Source organism: Solanum verrucosum, unplaced genomic scaffold, assembly GCF_900185275.1.
Source record: "Solanum verrucosum unplaced genomic scaffold, falcon-dt-bn FXZP01000182.1, whole genome shotgun sequence".
Lineage (NCBI taxonomy): Eukaryota > Viridiplantae > Streptophyta > Magnoliopsida > Solanales > Solanaceae > Solanum > Solanum verrucosum.
In genome coordinates, this window is record NW_026020378.1 from 6,264,856 (window position 1) to 6,285,772 (window position 20,917).

Here is a 20,917-nt window from a genome sequence, read left to right on the forward strand (position 1 = left end):
TGTTTGGAGGCTATCCGGAGGCCAACATGGCCATAGACACTGACAAAGGTAGGCAAATTGCAATAGTTTTATCGACCACAAGTATTGATTAAAATTATGAGTTTCCGTGTTTAGTTAGAATTATTCTTAATTAATTTAATTAAAAATATTCTAAATTTGAAAACACAACATTAATAATTTTTTATAATATTAGGTACAAATTTACAATTATTTAATATTATATTTAAAATATCAGTATGTATCTTCAATACCTAGTAAAATTTTATAATTTTTTTCATATAGACTTTTTCTCTATCTCGAACGTCTAATTGTTGATTAAATTTTTATATTTACAATGTAAAATCTAATTATGTAAGTATATTTGTGCAATCAAATAGTACGTAAATAATTACATTGTAATTATGTTAAGATAAACAGATGAATTCTAATGTTTACTTCTGTTGTATAATTTTAATCTATATAATTAGTATCCTAATAATTATATCAAATGAGGTGATTTTCCAATGAGCCTTTAAGAAACTATAATAAGGAGATCATTATTATTATTATTTTATAATAAAATACTTTTGATAAAAATTCAAATTTTGAAAGTTCCACCAAATGAGCTTTTAGTAGGAACGCGACGGTTCCGCTCCTGTGTCCGAAACCGGACCCAAACAAGGATCCGACCCGTTTGGTAAATAACTTACCCTAAGGTAAAGCAATTAGGCGGGAAAGTTAAATCCCTTAAAGAACATTTTTCACACTGCAATACCAATTTTCTCTCAAAATCCGATTTTTTCTCATCAACTTAGCGGTTTCCGACGAAAGAGATATACGTCGTAGACATGGAAATGGTAGACACAGCGCTGGAGCCGACGTCGGAGATAGAACTCGCACGTCGTAAGCTTCGTGAGCGGTGGGAGTTGGCCTCCGTTCTTAATTTTCTCACCGTAAGATTTTAGCATTTCGCAAAAAGTTTAACCTTTTCTTCAGAAATCGCATATCCTATGTACACTTTCTTTGCTTGCTTTTATGCATAAAAACAACTTTATATATCTACCTAATGTGGGTGGGTAATTGTACACACGTAAAATAAGTGTGGATATGATGGATCGTTCATTCGTTTTTTACATGCTTGTATATGTACGTTTTTGAGGTGTTTAAGGGTTTTGTGAAATGTGGATATGGTTTTGTGGTTAATACATTTGAGTTTCTGGGGGTACGTGCTGCCATATGTGTGTGTATGTACCGATTCAAATGCATCATACCGATATTGTTCTGACAATTGTGATGAGTTGTAACATTGGTTATATTAGATTTGTGCCTGCTAGAATAAGTAGTGTTATGGTTTTTGTTCTTTTTTTGTTGTGCATATTATTGGGTTTAATGCAATATTTATTGTATATACTTATAGATTCAAAAAACAACAACATATCTAGTGTAATCCCACGCAAGGGGTCTGGGAGGGTAATGTGTACGTAGACCTTACCCCTACTTTGGGAGGTAGAAAGACTTCTTCCAATAGACATTCAGCTAAAAAAAGAACAGTTAAGAAATTATTTTATCTTATAGGTAAAATTGAAGTAGGTATTTGATGATTTTGCCCGGCAACTAACAATTACGAATTTATTTTATTAAATGTAAGATTACAAATGTATTTCGAAGGTTTTGCTCTGCAACTTACAAATAAGAAAGTATTTTAATAAATGTAAGATTACGATGACTATGAAATGTTGACCTGAAAGTGGACATAGTTTTCCATTGAGTGTAAAATTGCATATATGTATTTGAATTATGTTTAAATGGGTTATGCAAGCTTGCTTTTTCTTTCTGATACTTGTTCATGTACTCTAAAGGGCACTCTGCTATTTATACCTTTGTACATCATATAAATGTGTTGTATGCAGTTTGAAGGTACTTGAAATTCTTTTAAAATGTTTATAGGTTTTTGAGCCAGTGCTTCAAATCAAATTGAAAATTTCAGCTGAGGAGATAGAAACTGCCCTCATTGAGCCAAATGATAATCTTGCTCAGCTGCATATAATGCTTCTGAAGGTTTGGCTTCTACTTTACTGTTATATTTGTTACTCTTTGTGTGTATACAGCTATGTTTTTGCGTTGTGATTTCCAACATCTTTTTGATCTAGCAGTAGCCTTTAGTTCTCTAATAGTACTGCAAAGCGACTTTAAAAGAGAGAATGCACTTACAGGATATCAACCATCTTGTCCTCAATATTTTGAGTATCCAGCCAAAAACATATATGGAATTCATGAGCAGCCGCCATGGAAAGAAAATAGACAAGGTTACTTCCCATATCTGGTACACCATTCCGGCAGGCATTTGGTGGACTATTTCAAGGGAAAGGAACCATAGAAGTTTTTAAAGCAAAAATTTAAATGTGATTAGCCTTTATCATAAGTTTTTACTTTTGTTATCCTTTTGCTGCATGCTGGCTTTTGTACCTGATGTAGACACTATTTTTGATTGCGTCAGCTCATTGTTGTTCTTGTGAGGTAAATCCTAGGACGATAGTACACCACCAGCACCTTCTTAATGCAGGTACACAGCAATGAAAGTTTATCCTTATCCAAAAATCAATGAGTGCTTTATAGAGACCTTAACACTAAGAATAAAGAGTCTGCTGGGATTGACTTTTGGATTTTGACTTATAAGCCAAAAGCCACAAGTTAGGATTTCTAACGTATGGCTTTGGGCTTATTTTTATGATTTTAGCTTAAAACTCTTTTTAAATTTACCCAAACACTCGAAAAGGGCTTAAAAAATATTTTGGCTTAAAAGTACTTAAATTAAGTCAATCCACAGGTTCAAAGCCTTTCTTTCATCACCAAATGAAACTGTCTAAGGTGAGGATCCAAGACTGATGGGTGTATAATCAGGTGGTACTTCTTAATTGATCACAAATCGCTTGTTATCGTGTTGTATTCCTTTTGCAAGATCAGCTTTAGATGGAAAAAATCAAATGAAGGGGGAAATGGAATGTTGGATTTATTCTCCCTGTAAAAAAATTGAAGACAAAGAGAATGAGAAAGCTATGAATCTGTCTGTGATAGAACTGAGCAGTTATAGAATTTAAAGTTGTCCCTGCATGTTAGAAGGAAGTATTGGTGCTGGAACTGGAGGTTCAGCTATAGTTCATTAACTTGGACGGTGCTAAAATTGACTATACTCTTTCTTTTCGTTCAGGTATCTTCCATGTTGACTAATTGTCATTCTTAGTTAAGTTCGTTGATTTCTGTAAATTTTAGCTGCAGCTAACAACCAAAAAACCTGTTAAATTTTTTAAATGTTATGCTAAGACTTTATAGCCATGAAATCATGGGGTGTCTCAGACTGAGTTATGATGGTGGTTATATTTTTGAGGGATCTTTATGCTATTTGTGTTCAGCATACATCTGTGTATTTTCTTCTTCATGCATGCTTTTAAGATCAATTTGATAGTTTCTGCTATAAATCTAATATTGGACAAAACAATGCAGCAATGATCTTGTTCCAGGAGATACGATAAAGATAAAAATTGATTTCCTAGATTTGTCATTGTCGCCTTTGGGCCAATTTGATATTTTTTCCTGTTATGGGATTGAAAAGATTAGTAAAAAACGGAGCAAATAATCTTGTTCCTTGAGATATTGCAAAGGCAAACATGCATTTTCTATCTTCACTGGATGGGTTTGTATAAAATGTCATGCATGTTTGGTGCAAATATTTTGATTACTAGGCTGGCAGTTTTCCTCTTACATGCAAATCGAGCTCTATATTTTGAGGTTAAGTTTTTGCTTAGAATACCCACCACTAAAGAAAATACATGGAAGTAATATTTTGTACTCCAAGATGTTAATTTGATTTGATGAGATCAACACTACTTGATTCCAGTGTTGTCAAAGGTGCCCTTTAAGCACGCTTAAGCCCTGAAGCAAGACACAAAATATGTTGAGCGCTTCGCGTCGCTTAGTGGGCCCTTCACTGTTGTTATTAAAACTCTAAGGCACATTGTTGTTATCAAGACTCTAAGGCGTGCGTTCCTTTCTAATGAGCATAATCCTGAAGAGGCGATGCTATACAATTGATATTTACCTTTATTATAATTTTTTTTCAATTTCTTTGCCTATATATTTGTCATTCATGCTTATAAGTATTAGTCTTGGACTACACACATATTTGTATTTTTTTCTCCATTTGTACTTTTCTTCATTAAAACCCACACTTTATCTGTTCTTTGTGCTTGAAGACTCGATGTACCTTAGAGGTTTTGGCTCTTTTTGCTTTTGATACCTGATCCCTACAGACATTGTCTTTGCTGACTCAGTATGACATATATCAATAACATGACCTGGGAACTATATCATATGGCAGCTTGGATCATCAAAAAGCAGTTTGCAATTGATACTGCCAATTTCATGACTTTGCATAGCCTGCTGGCATAAATTTTTCATAGACAATGGACCGACACATGAAAGATAATTGATAAATGGGTGCTCTTAGTGGTGATAGTCGATAACATTTTTGCATTCTCAGAGGATAAGATCACTTCATGAAATTATACATATGCTGATCGGCAGCGAAAACTGGCTAGTAACCTTTTCATTTATTGGGAAATAAGCTATATCTTTATCAAAAAAAAAAGAAGCTGAATAATAACCAGAGCTTTTGGAAAGAAATAGCTCAAGCAAATCTTTTGAACTTTCTTAGAAGGGAATGTATACTAATAACTTGTATAAAATTTACAAGTTGTCTTGAGAAGGTGAGCAGTGCATTTAGTGTGAGTAACTATGCAAGAAACTCTTGGCTAAGTTTTCTGTCAAAAATATTTGTCATACTTCTGTTTTTGTCCCAAATTGTTGTTCACTTTCCTTGAACTGAACATTCTACTATATTTGAGTAACATAGAAATTTTACAGGGCCCAATTTTATACCTTCAACTTTATCCTCTGTTATGTTCTTTTCCAATGCAAATGTCAAACTACGACTCCACATTTTTCTCACTAATGCTACATTTGTGACAAGTTAAAAGTGGAGTAGAAAAATGGGTTGGAGGGAGTACTCGAAAGTTTTATGTCCCAACTTATTTTCATGTCCAAAATTTCTCTTTGAAAGTTCCCATTCTACTTTCAAGTTAAAAAAAATTGCATTCCTTTCCTGTTGTAAGATGCACTCTGATTTTATAAACTTGCTAATTATTTTTTCACTTTCTTCTACTAACACGGTTATTTCTCAGGGGATACCTCCTGTGAATAAACTACTGAAGGATTCTGATGGATGGGTGATGGCACTTAGCAAGAAACTTGAAATGTGGTGGCCATGGGTAGGTGATTCTAGCTATTGACTGATATGTGCTTTGATTCAAGAGTGAAGATTTCATTCCACTCCTTTTGGCATTTCATTGCAGGTTGCAGAAGGGAATTTCCCTTTGACTGCGAAAAAAGGGTACCAAATTTTTCCCTGTCCTCCCTCCTTCCCAAAGAAATGAAACTACTCTGAAAAGTTTACTTGGATGAAAAATATGTCTTCAACTTTTGTTTTTCATTTTTCAGAGAGGAGATGTCCACATACAAGGCACTCAACCCGACAACTCGCCTGCTTGTCCTTAAAGCACTCTGTGAAATTCGAGCTGATGTATTGCATTTGTGTTTCCCATTCCTTCTTGATTTACTGTGATTTTCTCTAGTGCTCACTCTTCTGCATCAACATGCAGTAACAACAATCAAAAGTTGGATGAAACAATACATGCTGTTGATCTCTCTTTAACATATTAATAAATATTGCTTTTAGTGCTGTTCACAAACATTTTTTTATCTTTTCAGCAAAGTGACACCATATCTTACATTAGTGATGAAACTAAAAATAGAACCGATTCTACTGCTTTCCGCAAAGAGAAGCTTGGGGGCAATGGAAATGAAGTTTCATACTGGTAAGTTCTGAATGCATACCATTAGTCATTAAGTATATGCAAGTATGCTTTTGACAGCTCGACATTTCATGACAGGTATGATGGGAATGAAACTCTTGGTCATAGATTATACAAGGAAGTTTATCAAGTTGAGTCCATGTCAAAAGTAAAGGACAAGAAAAGCATATCAGCAATCACTTCTCAGTGGGAGACACTTGCTACCACTTTTGAAGAATTTCAGAATTTTGTGGTAAGGCCACAGTTCTCTCTTTAATATAACTGTATTTTGTGGTTAGGCCACAGTTCTTTTTAGTTCAACTGTTCAATAGACATCACATTCCTATTTGATATCAATGATAGGAGAAGTTCTCATCAAGTCAAGTTAAATGGGAAGCTGATGTGGGCAAGGCTGTTGAAGCTCATGCTATTCCTGCTCTTCAGAAAATTCAGAGGGTTAGCATCATTCAGACTGTTTATATGAGTTATCTTATTTCTTTTGGTTCTATTAGCTGAGGTTTCCAAGATAATTTATGCAGATTCTGCTTTCGTCATAAGTTCTTGATGCCTATAGGTGTTTTCCTTTTACAGAAGAAAGATAAGGCACAGAAGCGACAACAAAGAGAACAAAGGCATGTAGAAAGCTTAAGAAACCTTGCAATTCCTCGTTCTTGCCGGATTCGTAGGCCAGTCAATTACACATGTGGTATATATGAATTTGTTTTGTTAATCAATGTTTTCTGATTCTGATCATTGTGAGTTGTGACATTTGCAATATTAGGGAATTTTATTTTTGAGAAAGAAATAAAATTCCCTAGAATTGCAATTGTCATGTTTCCTGTTTAAAGCATGATTTTAATACATGGGATTGCCTAAATATGAGTTTGATATGATATAAACTTCAAATCATGTTGGAGCATATCAGTGAGACTTTTATATGGGCATGGCACATAAGGAGGGCATGGAGACCTTCGGAAATATTTTCAGCATAATCAGATAGTATATAGTTTCTGAATGATTTTCTTTTTATGTTCCAAACTGTGGATGCTTATGCAAGTGCAAATTCATCTGCAGATGATTTTGACAGAGCAATCAAAGAGGCCATAGATGTAACAAAGTAAGTCTTGCTAGTATGTCCTTGTTTCTTCATGTCTTGGGTTATTTCGTAGGTACAGAGTTTCTCTGCATGTCACTCAATCAACTGCAGTCATCCGACATAAAGGAAAATCTTACAATAATAGTTGACTAGATTTTAAATGCTGTCAAACTGAGTTTCTGGTGAATGATTGGGCCATTGGAGGTAGCTTGATCTGATTAGGTTGGGGAACTCCCAAAAATTACTAGGATTTGTTGCTGAATCTGTAAGCCCATCACACCTGCAATGTGAATCTAATCACTTTGCCTTACACCACATGATGTCCTGTCATTTGTGGACCTTATTTTGACACTAATTATGACTTTATTATCAATAATTTATTATTGTCCATTGCATCCAATGAAAAGAGTATGACTTAGATTGCCCAAAATTGAATGAACTCATGCTGGAACTTATCCAGACCTACTGAAGTGTTTGACCCCCCTGGCCCCTTAACTGCATTCATCTTAATTGGCAGTAACCACCCGGTACATAAAGTCTTGTCAACAACAAAAAGAAAGTTGTGAGCATAAACTGTCTACTCAAGCATATGTAAACACTGTGCAACCACCTATGGTTGCAGTAATGATTGGCAGTTTCCATTTTTCTTATTTTTTTGAAATTCTTCCAATTGTTTTCATGTCAAAGCTTGTTGCGACTTTAAAATCATTTCATCTACATCCTAGCTCTCTTCCATTTGTGGCACAATGAATTTTGTCCATTACTGATAACCTTGGTTTATTGGCAAATAATTTCTGGTTTAGCAAAAGGAAGGCAACTGAAGACCCAACAAGTAAAACTAGACTGAATGAGCATGGCCCTAGGAATGAAACCAATTTGCTGGACTCCTCTCCTGCATCTAACTCAATAAGCAGTGATGCAGCAGACAGTGAATCTGAGAGTGACAGGCCTCAAGAAAGCAATGAAGATGTCGATGATACCAGTGATGAGGTTGATGAAGCTGGTACTGACTCAATGAAGGAAAATGGTCAGTTATACCACAGGCCAAGCAGTTGTCGCCACAGTAAGAGACTTGCTGGAGTGACTGGCTATGCTGTTCCAGAAAGCACTCATATAGGTGCGAAATATAGGTTGAGGCAGAGACCTAGCATTAATACAGCTGCTAAATCTGTTGTCATTCCTGATTCGGAAGATGAAAATTGATCAAGATGCACTTGCAACAGGAAGGCATGCCATGAGAACTGATCTATGTTTTGGTGCAGTTTTGTCGATTATCCATCCAAACCAAATGGAATATAGGTTGGCAAAAGCAAATCAGTTGCTACCACCATAATCATAATTTTGTCCCTGTAGTAATAGCTAGCAACATGACTTCAGAAGATTGTCTGTTAACTTGTGTAAGGCAGCAAGTTCACTTAATGCTTCATTAGTTTTTTGTAAAGTCACTTAAGTCAAGTGCCTATAATGCATTTCATTATGGTCAATATGTTTCTTCTCTGCTTGACAGCACTTGTGCAATCTCAAGAGAAATGAAAGACTACCCGAGGTATCAAGTGTTGTTGCAAATACGAATGCATTCTTTTAAAAGAGAAAAAGTACTTCTAGTTAAAACAAACTGTCTGGCACTTGCTAAATTTCAATAAAAATCTTAAAGGTAAATAATAATTTACAATCACGTCTACAAATTAGCTAAAATCAACTGAAGTAAGCACTTCTTGTACCAATTCAGATTCACATAATTGCAGTTAGCAGAACCTCTTGTCCGCATAATTCAAATGTGATTGGACATTACTATTGAAAACACTTCAATCTTTGAGGTACAGAATATTCAAGTCCGGAGAGCTTTAAGATTTCAGTATGTCAAATTATTTTTCTTTTATGGAACTTTAGGTGAGAAATATTATATTTCATATAAGATTCAAGTAATTTTCTTAGAAGGAACTTTAGGTGAGAAATATTATATTTCATATAAGATTCAAGTAATTTTCTTAAAAGGAACTTTAGGTGAGAAATAATATATTTCATATAGGAGTCAAGTAATTTTCATGTAGAAACTTTTGGCTCCAAAAATATTTCACCTTTGATTTCTTTTTTCCAAAACTATCAGTTTGAAAAGATTTTGAGAAAGGAAGTATAAGTGCAATGAAAATTTAAATTAGAACATAACGTATGTTAGTGAAATAATTTTTGCATCACTGATCAATGTACTCTATTAATCATGAGTTTATTTATTACTTTAAGACATATTTATTGATTTATAAAACACATAAATAAATAGAATGTATATTTATTAAAAAGAGTTAAAAGGCAAATTATTAGAAAAAAAGAAGTAACACTTTTAGTCTGTAACGGAGTTATTATCTTAATTAAATACATGAAATAAAATACACAACAAGTCAGGATGGCCGAGTGGTCTAAGGCGCCAGACTCAAGTTCTGGTTCTCGTAAGAGAGCGTGGGTTCAAATCCCACTTCTGACATTTTTTATTTTTGCATTTTTTTCCTGTTTTCTTTTATTGTTTTATTATTTCCATTTTAATTTATGATTCAGCCCACATTACATTTTGCAATTTTTTTTTCTTGTTTTATTATTTCTATTTTAATTTAGAGCAACTTTCACATATAGCAAACACAAAATTCATATTTGTATGCTATAAGAAACTTTGCATAATTGCGCTCCATAGCAAACATAAATATATATATTTCGCTATACATATACAAAAGAAAGCAATTGTATAATCTGCTTTGGTATACATATACAAAAAGATCAATTGTATAAAGTGAGAGAGACGAGTGAGAGAGTGAGATCTGGGAGAGGGGAGAGAGGAGAACGAAAATATATGTATATATACAATTTTCAGGAATTTTATACATTTGCGTTTTTGTATAAAGTGAGAGAGACGAATGAGAGAGCGAGATCTGGGAGAGTGTCGAGCGAGATCTGGAAGAGGGGAGAGAGGGGAACGAAAATATATGTATATATACAATTTTCTCTCGCTTTATACAAACACAAACACATTTTATACACTTGCGTTTGTATAAAAAACGAGAGAGGCGAGGGAGAGAACGAGAGTGGCGAGCGAGATTCACCAGGAGAGAGGTTAAATAGCAATAGTTTGCTATGAGGTACAATTAAATCAAACTATATTTATAGCATTTTAATTTGAATTAATAGTTTGCTATTATATACAATTTTATGATTCAGCCCACATAGCACCGGTAAAATGAGCCATATTTTAGTAACCCGCCCATATTTTAATGGGTTGGGTGATCGATTTTTTACATGGATATTACCCATAAAAATATAGGTAAAATATGGGTAATCCCACTTCTGACATTTTTTATTTTTGCATTTTTTTCCTGTTTTCTTTTCTTGTTTTATTATTTCTATTTTAATTTATGATTCAGCCCACGTAGTGCCGGTAAAATGAGCTCATATTTTAGTAACCCGCCCATATTTTAATGGGTTGGGTGAGCGATTTTTTACATGGATAAAATATGGGTTGATACCCATATTTAACCCATAAAAATATAGGTAAATTATGGGTAAAGTATAGATTAGTCAAATGTGTTAAGCTTCTAACTTTTATTCATGATATCACTAAAAATATTGTAATTTCTCTTGCTTTTTATGTTCTTCTATAGAATTAATTATTTTTCACTATGATTGAAAAAGTGAAGTCTTTGACCCTCCAAAAATATATATTTTAAATGTACATTTCTTTTGTTACTTATAATTATATATATATTTTTATTTGTTTAATTTTATATTGGATAATAAATACATAGTGTAAAATAAGCAAATCATGTATTAGTATTGACATTGCTTAAAGTGCATTAAGCATGTTTTAGTCCTAAAATGCAAATATTCATTTACTTTGAAATTAAAAATATTTTCCCCTTGTTATTACAAAATTTAATTTTATATTGAAAAATTATAGGATTTTTTTAAAAAACTTTTATGATACAATAAAACTAAATGAAACATTTTCAACATTTTTCATCTAAAAAAAGACTAAAATATTTTCTCCATGTTGAATTCTTAAGTAGAGTACTATTTACTCATGAAAATATGGCTAAATATGGATAAACTAGTATTTTACCCAACCCATTTCTTACCCAATCCATTTTTACCCATATCAAATATGAGCGGGTTGAATTATTACCCATTTTCAACCCGTCCAAAATTTACCCAACCCACCCATTTGCCACCACTAACCCACACTACATTTTATTAGAAGAGAATTTTCTTTGTTCATGTTAAAAGTTTATTTCAATTGTTGAACTCAAATGTCAAACAACGTCGAGTTAATTTCTCAATCATGAAAAAATAAAATGTTATATTCTCTTATAATAACCATTAGCTGAATGGTTATTTAAGAAATTAATATGAAAATATTTTTTCGTCCTCAAAATTTATTGACATAATACATAAATGTGCCCATTTGACTTTAGCTCACATTTATGAGCATCATCTGATTATGAACAAGTAAATACTTAAATTTGTATAAAATTGAACAAGTAAACACGTGAGTCATATGTGACATAATACATATAAATCGCCATGTAGGATTCCTACGTGCGTATTTATTTAACTTCAAATAAATTTACCAGTCTAAATCTAAATGTGTATATAAGTTAAATCCAAATTAAAGAAACATATTTATTATGTCAAAAATTATTTATTCACTTTAAGGTCGTTTGATGTGTAGTAAATATGCAATTTCCCGCAAAGTATTGGGGACGTAAGTGTAGTAATACAGAAAGACGAAGATTATAAATTTATATATACGTAATATATATAAGAAAAGAAATGCAAGCACAACTCGAATACGTAAGAAACAGCTCTGTCACAGATACGAAAAGGATAATAATGGCGACAAGCGGCAGAGATACCCGACGACGTCGTATTGTAGAACGGGGAAATGACCGATTAGCTCTAATTACCGGACGGATCCCAACCCTATCATCGGAAACTGGATCGGAAACGGGATCGGGATCGGAAACTCGCCATTCACACACCGCCTCTTGCCCTACTTGGATAGAAGGAAATCATCTCCCTTCTAACCAATCCTCTCCTGGTACTCTCCTCCTTTCCCCCTTACAATCTGAATTGTTTGCCGCCGTTGGTTAATATTTTGATATCTAAATTTTGTTTCTAGGAGGAATTATTTGCTTTTCCAATTAGAATTTGTAGACTCGAAAACTAGCAATTGATGTATCTGTGCATATATTGGCTCCACTTTTTGCCTGGCTAGTCGTCCTATTGATTATTGGGTTAGGTCAAGGTGGCGATGGTAAGGGTCTCTAGTTCAAATCGTTGAAGTATAGTGTTTTGTTATGTGTACTTTTTCTTAGAAATGAAATTAGTTTATAGCACATCTAGTGAAAAGGTGTTAATATTACTTAGTTTATGTCCAATTTATAAGTTGGTAGTTTGTAAATTTATACTCCTACCATTGATTGGAATGGAATAAGTCAGTGTTATTAAAAGCTCTTGCTTTGTCGCTTAAAGTGATGAAGCAACATGAACCAAGGGAGGATTCATCACATAATGAGAAAGCATCACTCTTTGAAACAATGACTTGCAGAATGTCCCAATGTGAAGTTATTGGTTCTTTAAATTTCAATTTGAAGAGTTGGATTGTTATCTGGATTGTTCTGTATAGGGTGGTGAAATTAGTTATTTTAATTGCAATTTGATTATTGTATGACTACATTCATAGATGTTCGATATTTTTTATGTTCTGTAAATGGAGCCTTTCATCTCAAAGAAGTGTGTGCTTTTAATTGCTTTATTGCTTCAAGCCCCATGAGCCTTACTCTTTTCTTTTTGCTGTTTTCGCTTTTGAAAGTAGTGGTTTTCATCATATACTCCTGCCACACAACATAAAAAAATCCCAGTATTCACTCTAGTATTCTACAGGATAGTGCTAAAATGAGGACTTTCACAAGAGGAAGGGAATTTTCTTATAAGGTTTACATATACAGGAATCTTGTTAGTTTTGCTCAATCTTCCCAGATAACCTGATTTGTAAAGGTTCAATTTGAAAATTGATTTGAAGTGCAACGGAGGCTAAAACACTAGGTGATTTCTTTCCATATGTTCAAGCCTTGATGAATAGAGTTATCTTGGTACCTGTGTTGCTGAGAGGGAGCAGGTACCCTATGGAATTAGTCGAGGTGCACACAAGCTAGTATAGATTCGTTCGCAGCAAAAATACTAAGAAATGTATAAAAAACTATGGTCCAAAGATATATAAGTTCAATAATTGAGAAGCTATCAAAGACATCCAATTAGGGATGGAGGAGTATTTATCTTTCAGTTTGATATTAATAAAGATAACTGATGGTGAGGTTTCCTTTTAAGGCTTATGCTGAGGCTGTCCAACAGAGTAAACGGGGGAGCAGTAATTTAGGAAGAGCCGAGATGAACACCAAGAAAGGAAGCATTTTGATTACTAAGCCAGTAAATATTAAGGAGGAAAATCTCCTCAAGAGATGTCTTATAGGATATTGCACTGCAGGAAAGAAGGAGAAACCAACTCTGGCGGATATCAGGAGCTGGTCCTCAACAAACTGGAAAAAGGTCTTTGGAGTCAACATATATGAATTGAACAGCGAAATGTTCCTTTTCGAATTCCCCAATAGATACATGGCGGAATTGATCATCCAAGGCCAATGGAGGTGGAAGAGTAGCATATTTCATCTAGATTGGTGGAGTCCAACAACAGGTTGCACTCCTAGCCCCTCAACTGTGCGTGAAACTTGGATTAGAGTAGTGGGGATTCCATTGCATTTGTGGTCTAGGAAGGTCTTCCAAGAAATTGGGGATCTGTGTGGAGGTTGGATTGAGACAGAAGAAGAAACTGAGCTAAAAAACCACCTGAAGTGAGCAAGGATTCTGGTGAAAAACAACGGGAGAAACCTTCCGAAAGAGGTCTCTGTCGCTTGTGATGGAATTACATATTTTTTTCCAATTTGGGCAGAAAGCAAACCCAGATTCGAAATAAGGTCGGAAAATGGAGGCATAGTCGCCGGGGAAGATGAGGCCTTTTTGCCCAGGGAATAGATTTACCCAGAGGTCTGATGGCGTAAATAACTGCGACAAAGTACCAAAATCCCATCCTTTTAGGGATTTTAGTACGTCGAAGCACGTGGGCTGTACTTCAACAGCTGGAAAGACAATGGGGAATGGAGCACGTGAGAGGCATGTGAGTTTTAAAATGAGAGGGTTGAACTGGGCCCATCAGGAAAGCCCAAGAAGAATAACAATTCTAAATGGCCCAGTGGCCCTGATTTTGCAGCACATGTCATTTTTAATGATTTACAAGGGACAAAGATCGGCTACACAGAACCCATAAATTGGCTGGTGACATAACAGCCTTGCACGTGTCCAATTCAGGCGAAGGAAAGCAGAACATGAACACAAAAGTCGTGACAGAGCTGCTGGAGGAAGAAATCAGGGGAGATTTGATGATAACGGGAGAGGAAGAACCTAACTCCATAGATAGGGGAGATGATAGAGAAATTACAAAATCAGGGGAGACTGGGCTAGCAATACAGAGCTCAAACACAGAAATAGTTAATTGGGAGGTGGAGGAACCTGTATCAATTATGGTGCAACAACAACAAAGGGCTCAAGATGTAGATAAAGCGAATTCAACATGGGTACAACAGAACTTGATAAAACTGGGGAAAATCTTTGGGATCGATTTCCAAGGGCATGAAGAGGAGGCAACAGAGTTACTGCTACAAATAGACAGTTGCAGACAAGTCAGGAAATTGGAGCAGGATACATAAGTTAAGAAACTCAAGATCAAGGGTGCACAAGAACTTAAAAGTCTTGTAGCCTTTGATGTAAAATTTAAAAGTTCTGGAAGTAGGAATAAGGGGAGGAACACAATTTTCAACACATGATGAAGTTTAAGCTAATATCATGGAATGTTAGGGGATTAAACGATAGGGAGAAGAGAAGGGTTGTACATAGTTTGTTGTCTGGATGGAGAGCAGATATAGTTTGTCTCCAAGAAACAAAAATTGAAGGGGATATTTCAGAGATGGTAAAGCAGATTTGGGGAGGCAGGTGGATTAGATATGCCTGTCTAAAAGCAAGTGGAACAAAATGAGGTATCTTATTGATGTGGGATGCTAGGGCATGGATGGGGGAGGTCTTGGAAATTGGTTCTTACACCATTGTAAATTTGAATCACAAACCCAGAATTCTAGCTGCCATATATCTGGAGTGTATGCTCCTAACTGTTACAAGGAAAGGAGACTTGTATTGGAAGAATTGAGCTCAGTAAGGTGGTTGATGGAGGGACCCTGGCAATGTGTGGGGACTTCAATGTATCTAGGTACATATCTAAGAAGAAGAACTGCAACAGAAGAACTAAGGGAATGAGAGAGTTTTCTGATTTCATAGAGGACATGGAATTAGTTGACATGCAATTAGAAGATGCTGCATACACATGGTTTAAGGGAGATCAACAGGAGGCAGCCTCCAGAATTGATAGAATCATGATTTCTAAAGAATGGGATGATACCTTCAACAATTTGAAACAGATTCCTCTTCAAAGGCTGGGCTCAGATCATATACCAATAGCGTTGATTACTGGTTGCTGGGAGAGGAATAAAAGCTACTTCAAGTTTGAAAATTGGTGGCTGCAGTCAGAAGGATTTGTGGATAGAGTTAGAGAGTGGTGGAGCTCTTTCAGTTACACAGGAAGACCTGATTATGTTTTGGCTTGCAAACTTAAAGCACTGAAACTTAAGCTAAAGGAATGGAAACAAGAAAAGGGTGGAAATCTGGGCAGTCAAAGAAGGAGATTGTTAGAGCAGTTAGCAGAATTAGATACAGAAAGGGTAAATAGAACTCTCACTGTGGAGGAAACGACAAGAAAGGCTGCAGTCTTACTTGAGTATGAAGAGCTAGTCAAGAAAGAGGAAGTTTCATGGAGACAGAAATCAAGAGTACTATGGTTGAAGGAGGGAGACAAGAACACCAAATTCTTCCACAAAATGACAAATGCTCACACGAGATATAACAATATAGATCAACTCATGATACAAGGAGAGGTTACTCAAGAGAAGGCAGAATTGAAAGGGAGATAATAGCATATTATAAGAACCTGTATAGAGAAACACATCAATGGAGACCTCCTTATAATAATGTTGAATGTCCAATGTTGATTGAAGAGGAAAAAATGTCCCTGCAAGGCAGATTTGAGGAGAATGAAGTTCTAAATTGCCTAAAGCTATGTGCAGCCAATAAGGCTTCTGGTCCAGATGGGTACACAATGGGTTTCTTCATCAAGTGTTGGGATGTACTGAAGAAAGACATCATGGACACATTTCAAAACTTTTATGAGCAAGAAGTCTTCGAGAAGAGTTTCAACGCTACCTTCATTGCACTCATTCCAAAGAAAAAAGGAGCCAACGAGTTAAGGGACTACAGACCAATTAGCCTCATAGGGAGCATTTACAAAATACTCTCCAAAGTTCTCGCAGAAAGGTTGAAAGTTGTGATAGACAGACTGGTGGACTCATAGCAAATGGCTTTTATAAAAGGGAGACAAATTATGGATGCAATGTTGATTGCTAATGAAGCTGTAGATTCCAGGATTAAGCAGAAGAAACCTGGCATTCTATGCAAGCTGGACATAGAAAAAGCATATGATCATGTGAATTGGAAGTACCTTCTGAAGATTCTAGAGATGATGGGATTTGGACAAAAATGGTTGAACTGGATTAGCTTCTGCATTTCTACAGTTAGCTTCTCTGTTCTGATTAATGGGTCCCCTGCAGGGTTTTTTCAAACTCAAAGAGGACTCAGGCAGGGTGATCCATTGTCCCCTTTCTTGTTCTTAATTATTATGGAGGGGCTGAATAATATGCTCAAGACAGCAAATATGAGAGGATGGGTAAAAGGTTTTGATGTGGCTAGAGAAACTACAGAAGGCTTCGAGGTGACACATCTTCAGTATGCAAATGATACACTGATCTTTTGTGGAGCTGAGGAAGACCAACTGAAATACTTAAGGGTGATCCTGGTGCTGTTTGTAGGGGTATCTGGGTTGCACATTAATTGGATTAAAAGTTCTATGTATACTATCAATGAGGTCAACAACATAGACTTGTTAGCTTCAATTCTAGGGGGTGAAGTAGGTACTCTACCTACAACATATTTGGGTATGCCATTGGGAGCAAAATCCAAGTCCTTAGAAATTTGGAATGGTGTGATAGAGAAGTGTGAGAAGAAGCTGGCCAGATGGAAAACTCAGTACTTGTCAAGAGGGGGCAGACTGACCCTCATTAACTCAGTCCTGGATGCCCTCCCAACTTACATGCCGTCTCTATTCCCCATCCCACCAGGGATCACTAAAAGACTAGACAACATTAGAATGAAGTTCTTGTGGCAAGGAAACAAAGAGAATAGAGGCTTTCATCTAGTTAAATGGAATGCAGTGACAACTGGAAAGAAGAATGATGGTCTGGGAATATAGAATATGGAGCTACATGGCAAAGCACTCTTAATGAAGTGGTTGTGCAAATACTCAAATGAAAACCAAACACTTTGGAGAAGAGTGATAGGTGCCAAATATGAGAATGAAGATAGTTGGATGACTAAGATTGTGACCACACCTTATGGGATCAGTTTATGGAGATCCATAAGAGCATTATGGGAGGAAGTTAAACCCAAATTCAAGATGAAAGTGGGGAATGGGAACAAGATCAAATTCTGGAAGGATGAATGGCATGAGAAAGGTAACCTGGAAACTCTTTTCCCTGATATTTACAATCTGGCAATGTTCTAACAAAGAACTATTGCAGAACTATGGACACCACAAGGGTGGAATTTCATCTTCAGGAGAGAACCAAATGACTGGGAAGTGATGAGGTTGGCAGAATTCCTCAACTTGGTTGGAAACTTTACTGGACTTCAAGCATATGAGGATATGCTTTGGTGGAAAGGCAACAATAGAGGAGAGTTCAAAGTGCATTCAGCTTACAGGCTGATGGATCAATCAAGCCAGCAGAGTCCCATCTGACCTTGGAAACAAATATGGAAGTGTAGAATCCCACACAAAGTCTCATGCTTTATTTGGCTGCTAGCTAAGGAAGCTGCCCTGACTCAGGATAATGTAATGAAAAGGGGGATAACCTTATGCTCTAGGTGTTTCCTATGTGGGGAAACCTTAGAAACTGTAAACCATCTATTTCTACACTGCAAATACACTCGGCAGCTTTGGAGGATTTTCTTGAGTCTTAAAGGCATATCCTGGACTATGCCTAGGAGAGTTACTAAGGCATTGTACAGCTGGGAGGAGGCAGGTGCCCTTGCAAAAGACAGAACTAGATGGAGAATTATCTCTGCTTCAATATGGTGGGCAATCTGGAAAGAAAGGAATTCCAGATGTTTTGAAGGCATAGAAAATAGTGTGCAAGATGTTAAACTAAACTGCATTTTGTTGTTATGTTTTTGGTGTAATCAATTATACTCAAATGACACTGCCTCCATAGTTGATGTTTTAGACTCAATATTGAAATAGAGTAGGAGTGTCTAGAGTGCATCTGTATATAAGGTTTGAGTACAACCCATGTACTTTTGTGATATAATACATCGTTACCATTTTTTTTTTTAAAAAGGCTGTATAAATGAAGAAGGAGTTTTGAAAATGCATTTAGAGTTGTATCCTTGATTCACAGCTTGACTTAGAAACAATTATAAACCATTGCATATTTGGAGGCTATGATAGTTAGTATCCACTATCTAGGCTTATAAATCAGAAATTGTGATACTGATAAACCAGTTGAGACTTCCATGTTGGAGGTCTCAAGTTCGAAACCCCTTGGCAGCGAAAGCAAGGGGTGGGTCGAGCTCGTCGCATCGGGCTTGCCTAGTACGGGTTACCTCTCCTATGTGGTTTGCGAACTATTGCATAGGAGCGGGGTTTTTACCCTGTGCACACCCAAAAGGGTAGCGGCTCCGGGTTTCCCTTGTCATCCAAAAAAAAAGAAAGAAAAAGAGAGGGAGAGAGGGAGAGAGATCATGACAATTAGACCAGTCTCTTTAGTGATTTCTCCTTGTTGATTTGTTTGAGTTTTTCCTGTGGCTTACATTGATCATAGGGAAGGCTTTTCGATTCTTTGCTTTAAAGAGTCAAAATCAAGGACTAGCCCAGAACTGCGCCTTTCTCAGCCTCAGGCAATCAGTGTCTGCTGTATCTCCACCCTCGCAACAATATGTCCTGTAGATAACCCTGCTCCCAATCATTGAGGAGAAATACCATCATATCATATATGTGAACTTCCTTTACCACAAAAGTTTTGCATTGATCTGATTATAATGATTTTCAGATCTACGTTAGAGAAGATAAAAAAGAGAATCTAAATACACTTCCCAACCCCATCAGTGCTTAGTAGTTGCTTCCTCACATTCCTACAACATCTTTCTTCTTAGCTTGGAGCCTTGGACTATAAACCTGTTGATGAGTCTGCTAGAGGCCTGCTTAATCAGAAATAAAATGTTGCAAGTCGAAGATCTTGGTCCCCAACTTATTCTATAATTGAAAATTTTAAGCGACAGAGGTACCACCTGCCCCCATCTCTGGGGTCAGAAAATCTTGCTATAACCTTTTGTTATAAAATTCAATTTTGTTCAATGGGAAGGAAAGAATATCAAAGGTTGGGGTAAGGTCTGCGTACATCCTACCCTCCCCAGGCCCCATTTGTGGGATTGCACTGGGTATGTTGTTGTTGGGAAGGAAAGAATATGTGAGTTTGTTGAGAGTTAAATGTCATGGCGATGTGGTTTATAGTGCTTGTGTTATTAGCGTTACATTGTTTGCTGCTGTTTTTAGTGCCTATATTGTAAGAGTTAGATTGTATTATTTATAGATCCTAGACTTGCTAACAAATATATTCTCTTAGCTCTGGTTTAAAAAGTAGGCATGTGAAGCATGACATTGGTGCTTTCACATTCTTGTTTGTTTCCTTTTTTGAGAGTGCTTGTACTGTTTCAATTAAGGAGAGTCCTTATTATACTGGTCAATCATTTATTGCTACTTGACATTTGTTATTAAGGAGAGTGCTTATTGTACTTGTCACTCACTTATTGCTACTTCACAGTTTCTATTAGTGGGAACGATGCCGCTAGACCATTGTTGTTTGATGGTGATCATGGAATTGAGCCAGGCGAGCATGAAGAATCTGATGGAAAAAACAGAACTCCATTTATGCGAAAATGTGAGTCAAACATTGAAACATCAAGTGCACCTGCCTTGTATCTTGATGACAAAGAGCAATTGTTTCCGGATTCATCTGCTGTAAATCCTCCATGCCTTTCTGCTTCTGATGGGGGTCAATTTTCAAAACTGAAGAGCAACTATCACAACATTTTCGCCCCAAATAAAATTAGTTCTGCAATTGCAGCTTCCGAGAGTATCCGCCTCAACTTTTCCCTTGTGGCTGCCATTTTGGTTCTTGTGTCCTATAACAGCCACTTCTTCAAGGTGGTCATATTTTTCAGACCTCTTCTGCTACTGATGTTGACCAACATATCGATTGTTATTGCGCGCCTTCTCGCAGAAGAAGCTGGGTCACAGAGGAATCAAAAAGCAGCGGCAAACGGTATCCCTGGCGCTGGTATGGTTGATCAAATTGGAAAGGCTCTGGAGCTGGGATTGTTATTGCAAAGCATTATGGGTGCAGTGTTTATGGATTGTAGTATCTACTCAATAACAGTCGTATGTGGCCTTTCAATAGCACAAAAGCTTGGCTGGTAAATTTTTTCCTGGCTGGAGGATTTTAATAATAGCTGTATCATCTTGATGAATTGTTTTGTCTGTTTTTTCCCCTTGTGTTAGGATACCTTGTGTTGAGAAACATTTTGCTTCTTTTCCTTCTTAATATATCCCCCCCGCCCCCCCCCCCCC

The 20,917-nt window shown here is 36.2% G+C and overlaps 2 protein-coding genes and 1 non-coding gene across 3 annotated transcripts; all 3 read left to right on the plus strand.

Annotated features, from left to right (window-relative positions):
* Positions 1-738: 738 nt before the first annotated feature.
* Positions 739-8,206, plus strand: LOC125838819 (DDT domain-containing protein DDR4). The gene is made up of 11 exons (XM_049517848.1): positions 739-932; positions 1,927-2,037; positions 5,217-5,303; positions 5,388-5,425; positions 5,533-5,614; positions 5,803-5,909; positions 5,985-6,138; positions 6,249-6,341; positions 6,477-6,591; positions 6,960-7,002; positions 7,785-8,206. The coding sequence occupies exons 1-11, from the start codon at positions 828-830 to the stop codon at positions 8,182-8,184; spliced, it is 1,335 nt and encodes a 444-aa protein (XP_049373805.1). The 5' UTR covers positions 739-827; the 3' UTR covers positions 8,185-8,206.
* Positions 8,207-9,376: 1,170 nt separating this feature from the next.
* On the plus strand, positions 9,377-9,460 carry TRNAL-CAA (transfer RNA leucine (anticodon CAA)). Its single transcript has one exon. It is a non-coding gene; the product is annotated as a tRNA-Leu (tRNA).
* Positions 9,461-11,801: 2,341 nt separating this feature from the next.
* LOC125838822 (uncharacterized) lies at positions 11,802-20,888 on the plus strand. Its single transcript, XM_049517850.1, has 2 exons — positions 11,802-12,061; positions 20,112-20,888. Exons 1-2 carry the CDS (start codon positions 11,854-11,856, stop codon positions 20,765-20,767), a joined length of 864 nt encoding a protein of 287 aa, XP_049373807.1. The 5' UTR covers positions 11,802-11,853; the 3' UTR covers positions 20,768-20,888.
* Positions 20,889-20,917: the final 29 nt, after the last annotated feature.